General features: G+C 36.7%; 1 protein-coding gene across 2 annotated transcripts; it reads left to right on the forward strand.

The window, feature by feature from the left end:
* Nucleotides 1-1,132: 1,132 nt before the first annotated feature.
* LOC5509830 (phosphoglucomutase-1) lies at nt 1,133-12,885 on the forward strand. Of its 2 annotated transcripts, XM_001630274.3 has the most exons (12): nt 1,133-1,574; nt 1,752-1,833; nt 3,405-3,485; nt 6,194-6,469; nt 8,404-8,496; nt 8,959-9,056; nt 9,415-9,613; nt 10,432-10,548; nt 11,159-11,249; nt 11,599-11,794; nt 12,123-12,257; nt 12,460-12,885. In XM_001630274.3, exons 1-12 carry the CDS (start codon nt 1,332-1,334, stop codon nt 12,547-12,549), a joined length of 1,701 nt encoding a protein of 566 aa, XP_001630324.1. In that variant the 5' UTR covers nt 1,133-1,331; the 3' UTR covers nt 12,550-12,885. The 2 variants fall into 2 exon arrangements, with proteins under 2 accessions (XP_001630324.1, XP_032234658.1); XM_032378767.2 differs by lacking the exons at nt 11,599-11,794; nt 12,123-12,257; nt 12,460-12,885 and adding an exon at nt 11,446-11,585.
* Nucleotides 12,886-12,919: the final 34 nt, after the last annotated feature.

Below are 12,919 nucleotides of genomic sequence, written 5' to 3' on the forward strand. Positions count from 1 at the left end.
CCCTACCGAAAAAAGTATTGCACATTCTGGAACGAGTTTACCCTCGTTCAATGTTAAAATATCCCTTTTTCCAAGTCTACTATATCTAAGAGGATACCTCCAATCGCTAGATTCGGTAATCAGAAAGCAGTTACTAGTTTGACATTTTTCTGTCTTTTCATAACAACTTTTTTCAGGCTATATTTTGTCATAAGGGGTATCAACAACGTTCCTACCCCTCCCTAACGAAAAAAGTATTGCACATTCTGGAACGAATGACATTTTTCTGTCTTTTCATAACAACTTTTTTCAGGCTATATTTTGTCATAAGGGGTATCAACAACGTTCCTACCCCTCCCTAACGAAAAAAGTATTGCACATTCTGGAACGAGTTTACCTTCGTTAAATGTTAAAATATCCCTTTTTCCAAGTCTACCATATCTAAGAGGAAACCTCCAATCGCTAGATTCGGTAATCAGAAAGCAGTTACTAGTTTGACATTTTTCTGTCTTTTCATAACAACTTTTTTCAGGCTATATTTTGTCATAAGGGGGGTAGGGTAGGTAAGACATTTCCATGCATATAAGCACGTCGCCAGACGTGATTATAGTTAGAGAGTCTTGTACCTTGCCGCTGGCACAAAGGTACGTGGGCTCTGAGAACGAGATTGATCTCGGCTAGTGACTCACCGCTAGAACGGAACCTACGACAACACCTAATAAATTGCTTTATAACAGATATATTCAATACACAAATTAAAGATAATATTCGATACACGAACATTTCGTCTGGTTTGCCCGTGGTAATAGGCTGAAAGGTAGCAAGAATCCTTCCACAGGTTACGCGAAATATAGCGAAAGATCAAGAGTAGCATATGAGAGCTATTCGAAAGAAATACCCAAAAGTGCATGTTGACTCGCATGGAACTCGTGAGGCGTAAGAATCATTTTGCGTTATGAACTGGAACAAGTACTACTTTTAAGGAAGATTTTGTGCCACGTATCACGTCAAAATTAAGTGGCTTCAGCAGGCCACTTAGCTATCAACAACGTTCCTACCCCTCCCTACCGAAAAAGTATTGCACATTCTGGAACGGGTTTACCCTCGTTAAATGTTAAAATATCCCTTTTTCCAAGTCTTCTATATCTAAGAGGATACCTCCAATCGCTAGATTCGGTAATCAGAAAGCAGTTACTAGTTTGACATTTTTCTGTCTTTTCATAACAACTTTTTTCAGGCTATATTTTGTCATAAGGGGGGTAGGGTAGGTAAGACATTTCCATGCATATAAGCACGTCGCCAGGCCTGGATAACATTGTTCCAAGACAAGGCCTGGATAACGTTTTTCTAAGATGGTCGCCGTTTCTGTTGTACAAACCAGCCCTTTTGAGGACCAAAAGCCAGGAACCTCAGGGCTCCGTAAGCCTGTCTCAGTCTTCCAGCAAACCAACTACACGGAAAACTTTATCCAAGCTATTTTAGACGCGATTCCAGCGAAAGATCGTAAAGGTTGCACGCTTGTTGTTGGTGGCGATGGAAGGTTTTTCATGAGAGATGCAGTTCAAACAATCGTACGAATGGCAGCGGCGAATGAGGTATTATATTGCCTTTGCTTTGGGATATATGAAAATATTACGTCAAATATTTATGCAAGGCAGTCCTTGTAAGCTTTGATTGCTAGACATTCCCTGTCACTTATTGTCAGCTCTTCTTGTTGTCATTGACCAGTAATAAATGAAATTGCATTCTTTTGTGTTTTGCTCTAAATTCAGATCGGAGAGCTGGTCATTGGACAGAATGGAATAGTCTCTACACCAGCCGTTTCTTGTGTTATCAGGAAGATAAAAGCACAGGGTAAACCACCTCTTGCTATAAGTCATCAATTAACACAATCTTATACGGGGCATTGGGAGATTGTGGGTGGAGAGGGGAGAACATACTTGCAAAATCTATACCTGTCAACCTCTGAAAATCTCAAGGCTTGAAAAAAAATTTGGGGGAGGGGTGGGGTATATTAATTTTTTGAGGGGAGGGGTGGGTTTAACCTTGCAGGCATTTGCTCTATAGAAAGCTCTCATGAACAAATTTACTTGTAGATCTCACGAGGGTGTTAGATAAATTACGCTACGCAAGGGAATAATTGTTTTAAAATATTTTAATAGAAAATAGGCAAAATGATGATTTTCTATAGAATAATTTTTCGGAAGCGATAAAAATCGCTAAAAAAGCGGGAGATTTGGTGCTCAACACAGGAGAGCGGGAGATGGGTTCCAAAATCTTGAGACTCCTGCCTAATAATGCAGGAGTGTTGACAGGTATGCATCTCTCACTTTTTTTGCGGGAGACTCCCAGTTTTTACATAGGAACAGGCCTGTAGCCATCAATCTACTAGATCTACTCTTGATGCTTCAGTGCTTTTGTGCAAGAGTGTACTGTGCTATCCAGTTGTACGTGGAATGCCAGCAGTTTTGTCGAAGAGTTTTGTATGGAAACAAATGGTTATGACGTCACAACTCATTTTTTTTATGTGCCTGTTGAGAAATTGTAAAATGGAGCCAATGAATAAGAAAGACCAAACATACAAACCAGGTTGTTCTCTTGGTAATAATTAAGAACACTAATTATTGAATTTATAACACATGAATTTATAACATTTTTATGGAAGAATACTTGCATAAAGTAACAACTTCAATCAGCCGGTCGGTTCAAATTACTCATTGACAGAGCCTGGGCTACGTGTGGTTTGACTCAGCGATAATTTATTATCCCAGGATATTGACTATTGTTGCATGTTCGGGATATTGGCTATTTAAACAAGTTCAAAGTAAGTTGTTCATTGGCCGTTATAATTTGGACAGAGTTTTGCGCAAAATTAATACAATACAATTTGCACCTACCCTAAACCAACAAAAAATATTGGCTGTATTCAACTTTAACTTGAGTTTGGTTTATTGTCAACAGAATTCTAGAGTCTTCTAGGTTTGACTTCTTACTTCAACTAGTCATAAAAATGTTCTAACACTAAATCCCAAAATAGCTCAAAATGTGTTTTTGCATCACCATCATCATCATCGCATCACCAAAGAAAATCAGACAGCCCACTAAAATTCCACTTTCCTTTTACCTAACAACATTCAAAGCTCGCCTTGACAACATGCTGTTGTGACGCCAAAACTTATAGTTTTTACGCAAAAACACATCGACAAAACTACTGGCATTCCAGGCTTGAATAGCGCAGTACAAACACAGGTATTAAAAAGGGTGTGGATAATAAGGGACTAGCATAACTTAAAGGCTTTCTTTATTGTTTTTTAAACTGAATTATACAGGGCTTTTTACTGGTGTTGAATAATCTACGCAACCTGCCTTTTCTTTATCCAACCCATGTTGTGACAGTTTTTTTAACAGTCCTTTTTTTCTCAAAGGTGGTATAATCCTCACAGCCAGTCATAACCCTGGCGGCCCTAATGGTGATTTTGGTGTTAAATACAATACTAGCAATGGGGGTAGGTATGCCTTAACATGATACAAGTTTTGATAATATAATGTTATATTGTGTTTTTAAGTCATGTTTAGCGAAGCTTTTCAGGACTATTTGTGGTTAGCGGGGTTGTATCACTAATAATCATTGACTCATATGTAACCCATAGCCAATCATAACTTTTCTAATACCACAACTCTTGGCCAATCAAAACAAACATTTTAGGGAAAAAGCCTGTGAATTATTGTCAGCGGTTTTCCAAACCATGTCAAAAACAATCATGGGGGCCGTAGTTGAATTCTTTGAAGGTGGTGATAGTTAGGTTAATTCCTGCCTTATTGGCAATAATAAATCAAGCCACATTCTATAAATAGCTATCTGAATGAAAAGTTTCGCTTCGAAGTCTGTTTGTTATCAATTCAACTTTCACATATATCATGTGGTCAACACACTTATGAAATGCCACTGGTAAGCCATTCCCACTTCCCCCTACTACTGCTGACTTTGCACCAAATTCTGTGTTTATTTCGTGCATGCATGCTTGCTGAATTAGCTCCCACACCTTCTTGCTTTTATAATTTAAGTTTCGGAATTTATCCGCACTTCGCTACGAGTAGCATTTTTTCCAATGACTCCATGAATAACATTTCTAGACTTAACTTCGTCTGCCAAGATAAGGAATGAGGTTTTTAAATGTCTGTAAGCAAAATCACCCAAGGAGGGCTAAAGGGCCCCTTTTCCATTAATGGTATCTGAGTCCCCAGGTTAACAATTAGATGGGCATAGACTTACCTGTAGCAGTTATTCCAACATAACAATAGTAGCATTGTTTACACTTCTCTAAAACAAAATACCCTTGTATAAATAAAACCACATAAAGCCAAGAAATCAACATTTCTTTTACTTTTTTCCAGAGTTGTATGCAGTGTAAAGTTTTTTAAAAAGGAAAATGTTTACTTTAAATTTGGATATCATATTTTTAGTTTTTATTAGACAGAGGGGTTCAGAATAATGTCCACATTATATGGTGGACAAGCATACAGTATTTCCTCTATTATTTTATACACCCTCAAAACTGAGACAAGTACCCACTTAAGTAGAAGAGGCTATGGTTACAGTATATGATCATGAGCACTTTATAGCACCTAGTAGCTGCTGAAAAGAGGTTGGCCAGGTCATTGCTTAATACCTTTCTAAAATTAAATTCATATGATGGAAAAATTACAAAATAATAAAAAATGTAAGGGGAAGGATATGGCTTTGGCACAGTGTTGCGCAAGCCTGGCTCAACAAGGAATTTCTTGACATTTCGTTTTAGATTTACTGCTATTTCTTAAGTATTGCGTTATACGTATCCGGAATTTGGGATATAAAAGTTTGATTATCGTAGTTTTTAAAAATAGTCATACTATTTTTCTAAATATTTTTATAATTCAGATTATGGGAGCTCTATCATTGGACAATTTAGCCTTCTATAATTATTTTCGTTATAGAATGTAAAGTTCTCCTTGCTTTTAAGTTTGCAATATTCAAACTCAAACAGGGCAAATTCTTGTCTTGCATAAGAAGATGAGAAGCAAGAACTGAAAGTAGACAAATACCCAAGGAGTTCTGGGCATCAAATTATACCAACAGGCTGCCAGCAACCATTCCTTTTTCCGAAATTACGTCTAAAAAAGTATATCTATTATTTGCACTTGTTTTAGATTTTGCTAATATTCGTAACAGCTGGTTGATATTGTCTAGGGATAAAAAAAACGCTTAAATAGATAGAAAAACACTTCATACTGCATAAAAAGCACAATGAAAATGCAGAGAGAGCTGGATGGCAAAATAAGGCAAAAAAGGCAAAAAGGGCAAAAAAAGACAAAAAAGGCTCGACGTAATTCGACGTTTTGTGTTTTCTGTTGTCGAAAAAAATTCTAACGCTGCTTATCACTCCCGTCTGTTCACATTTCTTTTCCTCTTTCTATAAAAGGACAGCATCTTAAAGAGAATTTCAAGTGCATTCCATTTATGACATTGATCAAACTACAAAAGAAAAGGTTTCTTTTTAATTAGCAAAAAGGTGGAGCAATGTTCATAAAAAATGGGCTTTAAAACAGCCCGTATTTATGGCACTGTTTTTATTTTGATATATTTTTTAATGTTTATAAAGCCTTACTACATGAAATTTGTTCAATAAAAAGTTTGTTATTGGCTAAAACCTGCTGAAATTACTTAAATTATCACTTAGTTTATTGTGAGTTTTTCCATCTAAAGTTTACTAGTATTTACTGCTCTATTTGCCAAATGTCTGCTCCTCCTCTTAGTACTGTAGATGCTGAACTTTGGTAGTGCTTTTATTTAATTTTTTAATGACAGAGAAAATGGTATGTAAAATGCTCCTATTGTCCTTCTGGTAGATTATTAACTAATCTACCATAGGTGACCATGGGAGCATTAAGTGCACTTGGCAGAGCATTGCTTTTTAGTGCATCTGCCTCTCATCTCTTTGTTCTGTATTCGATTTGTTAGTTCCAATAAATTTGATTAGAGTTGATGGTTTTTATATTAGCTTCGAGGGTCCTTTGGTCTGTGCTCTTTGATCAGACATGAGTTGTGCATTTCAATATTAGTTGCTTCTGACCTTACCAAAGTTGTGCTCTATTGTAATTGCAGCATTCTAACTACAAGGGGATTTGCTTCCCAAGTTTATTTATTTATTTATTTAGTCATTGTTGCCTTTTGTAGGTCCTGCTCCTGAAGGGGTTACCAACCACATTTTCGAATTGACCAAGACTATGTCCCAGTACAAGATTTGCACAGATATAACCGCAGACCTCACAGCCCTTGGAACCCAGAGCTGGGACATTGATGGTCGAAACTTCACTGTCAACATCAGAGATTCTGTTGATGATTATGTCGCTCTTATGAAAGAAATCTTTGATTTTGACTTACTGAAGCAATTTCTTGGTGGACAAGATGGAAAACCAGGGATGAATATTCTAATAGATTCCATGCATGGGGGTAAGGTCTTTTACTCTTGTGGAAGCTTGCATGTTTTTGGTAATTAAACAGCTGGCTAAGTTAAACTTTGTGACCGACTGTCGACTGAAGAGAAAGTGTCATCAATAATGGTTCGCTTATTGACTGGGACCAACGGAAACAGTATGTCCTTTGTACCTTTAACTGCATTCTTGGGTCCCAGAAAAGATACTGGTTTCCTGAGGTTCATGTCAATAAGTTCTTAATTATCATGACAAGTGTCAAGAATAACGAAACAAAAAGTAACTCTTTACATTATTTTTAAATTTTTGGCAACTTGTAAAAAGCAAAGATTTTACTTATCTTTAAGCAGTAATTAATTTTCCCTTGCATGCTTGATGTTTTCACATGACATTGACCTTTTTTAATATTTCCTGGTTAAAAAGATTAACTTTAACTCTTGGTTATATAATAAAAACCTTTTTAATCCTCATGTTCAATACTCCATGTCTTTTGGGTTCATTATGTTTTGCAGTGATGTATTGTCTTAGGCTGAATGTTGGTTTGCCTTGAATGTTTTACAGTGATGTATTGTCTTAAGTTGAATGTTGGTTTGCCTTGAATGTTTTACAGTGATGTATTGTCTTAGGCTGAATGTTTGTTTGCCTTGAATGTTTTACAGGATGTATTGTCTTAGGCTGAATGTTGGTTTGCCTTGAATGTTTTACAGTGATGTATTGTCTTAGGCGGAATGTTGGTTTGCCTTGTTTTCATACAAGCAGCATTACTAAGAATCAGCTGGAAAGATTTACAAACTTGACCTATTCTTTTTTACTTGGTAAACAAAGGGAAGCAAATAATTATATGCAGATTTTCTTGACTGTATTTTGAAGTCAAGATGAAATTCTGTATATGTATGTATGTATGTATGTATGTATGTATGTATGTATGTATGTATGTATGTATGTATGTATGTATGTATGTATGTATGTATGTATGTATGTATGTATGTATGTATGTATGTATGTATGTATGTATGTATGTATGTATGTATGTATGTATGTATGTATGTATGTATGTATGTATGTATGTATGTATGTATGTATGTATGTATGTATGTATGTATGTATGTATGTATGTATGTATGTATGTATGTATGTATGTATGTATGTATGTATGTATGTATGTATGTATGTATGTATGTATGTATGTATGTATGTATGTATGTATGTATGTATGTATGTATGTATGTATGTATGTATGTATGTATGTATGTATGTATGTATGTATGTATGTATGTATGTATGTATGTATGTATGTATGTATGTATGTATGTATGTATGTATGTATGTATGTATGTATGTATGTATGTATGTATGTATGTATGTATGTATGTATGTATGTATGTATGTATGTATGTATGTATGTATGTATGTATGTATGTATGTATGTATGTATGTATGTATGTATGTATGTATGTATGTATGTATGTATGTATGTATGTATGTATGTATGTATGTATGTATGTATGTATGTATGTATGTATGTATGTATGTATGTATGTATGTATGTATGTATGTATGTATGTATGTATGTATGTATGTATGTATGTATGTATGTATGTATGTATGTATGTATGTATGTATGTATGTATGTATGTATGTATGTATGTATGTATGTATGTATGTATGTATGTATGTATGTATGTATGTATGTATGTATGTATGTATGTATGTATGTATGTATGTATGTATGTATGTATGTAGGTACGTACGTACGTACGTACGTACGTACGTACGTACGTATGTAGTATGTATGTAGATGGTATCAGATGTCTTGCAAATGGTGATCATCACTAATATTGGGGTGTGGTCAGAGGCAGATATGATAAAGATTTTTTGTATTTGGCTCACCCATGCCTAGAATCCCATCGTTACTACGGGTCTATTTGTTCATTTATTGTTTGTTTATTTCAGTCACGGGTCCCTATGTCAAGAGGATAGTTTGTGGGGAGCTGGGAGCCTCTGAATCCTCTGTGGTAAATTGTGTTCCATTGGAAGACTTTGGAGGTATCTGTGTAGCTGCTTCATTTATTTTTGTTTTTGTAACAGCTCAAGTCCCACAGGGTTGAGTTATGGTAGACCAGTATTTGAAGAATTTCCTAAGTTTGTTGCTATGCAAGTGTAGCAAAAAATATGCTGTTTTTGTTAGGCTCACTGTGGTGCAAAAGATTAAAAAATAAAATGAAGCATTTACCTAGTAAAGGAGATGAGCAACCTATCCACGCCCGAAATAAAGAGAAAGAAAGAAATATAAGCACTTATACCGACCCTGTGCTTTCTACTGAAACCTTTAGCATGCAAAAGGTAGTGGTTGCAATTTGTTTTAGACTTATAAAAGTATTTGTATGAATGACTCAAAATCAGCTGTCTCTCCTTTTTCGAAAACCCCTCCTCTTGCTACATACTAGATTAGTTTTTGCTGTCTGTAGAAATGACCAAAACTCAAGCCGTACCTTTTCTGAATTTAAGGCCACCACCCTGACCCCAATCTCACGTATGCTGCTGACCTGGTCAACATCATGAAAAAAGGAGAGCATGGTCTAGGAGCTGCCTTTGATGGTGATGGGGTAATTACCATACTTTACCTTGTTAAAAACTGTTTTAATATTACCAGGGGTGACATTTCAGCAGTACAATATAATTCACTCTCAGATAGCAAGATGGAGACCCTCTAGTTGGCAACTCACCTGCATAAGCTGGTTGTCACAAGGATTTGGGTCTTATCATCAGGAAACAATCATCTACTTTTGTTGCAAAACCTGGTCTGAGAATCTGTAGACATACAGGCTTTTCATGATGGATCAATCACATTTTAGCAAAAAAGTCACAAACTCATATATTATTTTGTTTCAAAATCTGGTCTGATCTTGTTTGAAATTAATATTTATTCAAGCTGTTGATGTCTTTTTCTTTTTTTTTATTCAGGACCGTAACATGATACTTGGCCATAACGGTTTTTTTGTCACACCTTCTGACTCTGTGGCAGTGATTGGGGAAAACTACAAAAGCATCCCTTACTTTGTGAAAACTGGCATCAAGGGTTTTGCAAGAAGTATGCCAACCAGTGCTGCATTAGACAGAGTGGCACAGAAGCTAGGCATTGAGTACTTTGAAACTCCAACAGGTAAGGCACATCAGGTAGTAATGAGAAAGGAGTTGTGGGGGACATTCTTTGAAATCCTGATTTTTAACTGTAAGTTTTTCTAACTTACAGTTTTGCTAGAAAATGAATTTGATAACTTTGTTAGTGCTTGTGGTGATAGTGGACCATCCGTTTCTCATTGTTTTGACAACAAGGGCCACATCAGATGCTTAGCTCTGCTTCCCAACTTGCTACAAGTTTCAACAGTGTTGTTCCCATTTCTTTGTGAGTTAAACAGTGAAATGATAAATTCCTTGGTTTCCAGGGGTGAATACATTAGGTTAAGAAGGGAGGAGGGGGTTATGTAATTTGATAAACAGTCATCTTACAGTATTTATTGAAACAGGACTGTACACTACTTCATTATCTCATTAAACATTTGGTATATTTAGATTGGAGTTTTAAATTTATCAACGTTTCTTAAATCTAGTAATAGTGTTTCTCTTAACCTTCATTTTAAACAGCACATGGAAAAAATGCTGTCTACACTAGGTTAGACCTAAGCTGTAAGATAAATATTTTTGGGGGCAAAAACATAAAAAAAATGTATCAATATTCAATAGGCATCAGGTGTTTCATTAGGCCCTGTCTGCCTAATGAAACCTCTGTGCATGATGTCCATCTTTGGACACGTATGGAAAGCTTTATACCTAGCAATACACCCAACAAATCTAAAGCGTGTCAAGCGTGTTTTAGGGGACTGGAACTTAGCCCGGATTTAAGTTTTATGTGAAATTTCGTGTTTCTTTTGTGACCGCAGGGGGTTTCTCCTCTCACATGTTTTTGTTTGTTTATTTAAGGCTGGAAGTTCTTTGGCAACTTGATGGATGCAGGCCGTCTATGTCTCTGTGGAGAGGAGAGTTTTGGGACTGGTTCAGACCACATCCGTGAGAAGGACGGTGTGTGGGCATTTTTAGGTAAGTTCTCTTGTATGTTATACTTTGACTTCGCCGGGCACGTAACCCAGGATTTGCTGTAAGGGGGTGCACAGTCATGTTTTTTTATTTTTTTATGAAAACTAATTATAGCATTTGGTGATCATTCGATAAGAAGTGACCCAATTATTTGGTGGTAAAGGGTCATGCACACACCTCTTCACAGATAGAGGCACCCAAGAACATAGCTGTAACCAACGTGATAAAAATTATAACAAATCTTTCAGTGTAAAAGAAAATCAATACAAGTTTCAGTGTAGAATAAAGTTAAGAATAAGTGTGCCCTTCATTTCATACTACAAATAACGGATCCATCTAATCACTAAACCATCAAATAGTCTAGGGATAATTTAATATTTTCGAAAACTACAGTTCAAAGCTTTTTTCAATACTTAAATAAACTAAAGCAACAGGATCAATTCAGAAAAGGAATAAAGCTATGATTGTTGTATAAAATAGTTATTAATAACATATCATGTGTATGAATTGCAGCGTCATAGTACCGTGTAACATTATCATTAGAGTGTGTGTGTGTGTGTGAGGGGGGGGGGGGGATGCAAATGATAATACTCAAGCTGTTGCTTCTCATCAGCCTGGTTATCTATTCTCGCCAATCGTAAGATGTCTGTGGCTGAGGTCTTGAAAGATTTCTGGTCAAAAAATGGCAGGAACTTCTTTACCAGGTACTATTTAAGTGCACAATTGCAAATCATGTTGTTTTTGTAAAAATAATCTAACATTGCATTCGTCCTGGTGGTCGGGTAGGCTGGGTCAATTTTGTTTTATTTTTCGGTATCATCATCAATTGAGGGTCATTTATACCCGCATTTATACCTTCACTTCGTAGCAAATATCATCCTTCTTATTTATTGAATGCAGGTATGATTACGAAAATGTAGATAACCAGGCAGCCAATCGAATGGGTCAATTTTGTTTTATTTTTCGGTATCATCATCAATTGAGGGTCATTTATACCCGCATTTATACCTTCACTTCGTAGCAAATATCATCCTTCTTATTTATTGAATGCAGGTATGATTACGAAAATGTAGATAACCAGGCAGCCAATCGAATGAATGACAACCTCCGACAGCAAGCTTCAGAGGGGGCACTGATCGGGAAAACCTACACGGGAGGGGAGGGAAAATACCAGAAAAGTTACACTGTGCAGAAAATGGATGATTTCTCATACACAGACCCCATTGATGGCAGCATCAGCCAGAAGCAGGTGCGTTCATTTTCATTCTTCTGACATAGCTCCCTATTTTGCTTACATGGTCGGCCTCCCCCCCCCCCCCCCCCCAGCCAGGGGTTTTCTTGCAAAATAGAGCGTTGTCGGAACGAATGGGCTAGTTTCAAGATAATGGAGGTCCTGTAGAATTTGAACGGGGAAGCGAGGCTTGGACAGATTTGAGTTTGTTTGCCGACATATTTTTGCAAACTTTTTTGTTCAATTTATAATAAGGATAAGTGATAAGAAGTTTAGTTATTTAATGGAAAATAGTAATTAGTTAAAAAAGTCAAAATGTAAATTGACGCATTATCTCCTTACACAGGGAGTGTGTGTGATATTCACTGACGGCTCTCGCATCGTATATCGGCTGAGCGGAACCGGAAGTGTCGGAGCTACCATCCGGGTCTACATCGAAAGCTATGAACCGGATGTGACGAAACACATGCTGGATGCTCAGGTACCTTACGCCTACGCAAGTTACGAAAGGCAGAATAATTGGTGGTCCACCAACAGGCCTGGAACTAGCAGGGAGGGGTGCACTGGGTACAAGTAAAAGCGATTGAGAGAGAAATTTTCGCGATCACTTGCACTTATGCTGTCGCGTTTTCAGGCTCACTTAACGTATTTCTGTGAACGCTAATTGCATTGTTATGTTTCAGGTTATGCTGAGACCACTGGTCGACATCGCTCTTCGGATTTCCGACCTGCAAGCACTCACGGGAAGGGATGCCCCAACCGTTATCACATGACACTTCCATGAAAATGGGGCATTGCAAGGTTTTAAAAATACAAATATGTATGTAACAGGCTTTTTAATACCCTGGTCTTAGAGCCTCGATCATGCTAACTAATAAGCAAACTCCTCGAATCCAAAGCTTCACCGCCTAGAGCATACCAGCGCTAGCATGCTTATTTAGGGCATGGGGCCAGTTTGTCGTGAACAATTTTTTTTTAACAAATAAGTTAAAACTCACGAACAAACAAAATGGGTGAAAACGTAATAATTATATGATTGAATCTAAGCTTTATTTTTAATTTTGATCTAGTCCTTTAAAGTTATTTAAATAAAGAATATGGATAATAAAGAAAATGACTCATTCCGCGCTATGGGAATAACGA

The sequence above is a fragment of the Nematostella vectensis genome, chromosome 1 (genome assembly GCF_932526225.1).
Source record: "Nematostella vectensis chromosome 1, jaNemVect1.1, whole genome shotgun sequence".
Lineage (NCBI taxonomy): Eukaryota > Metazoa > Cnidaria > Anthozoa > Actiniaria > Edwardsiidae > Nematostella > Nematostella vectensis.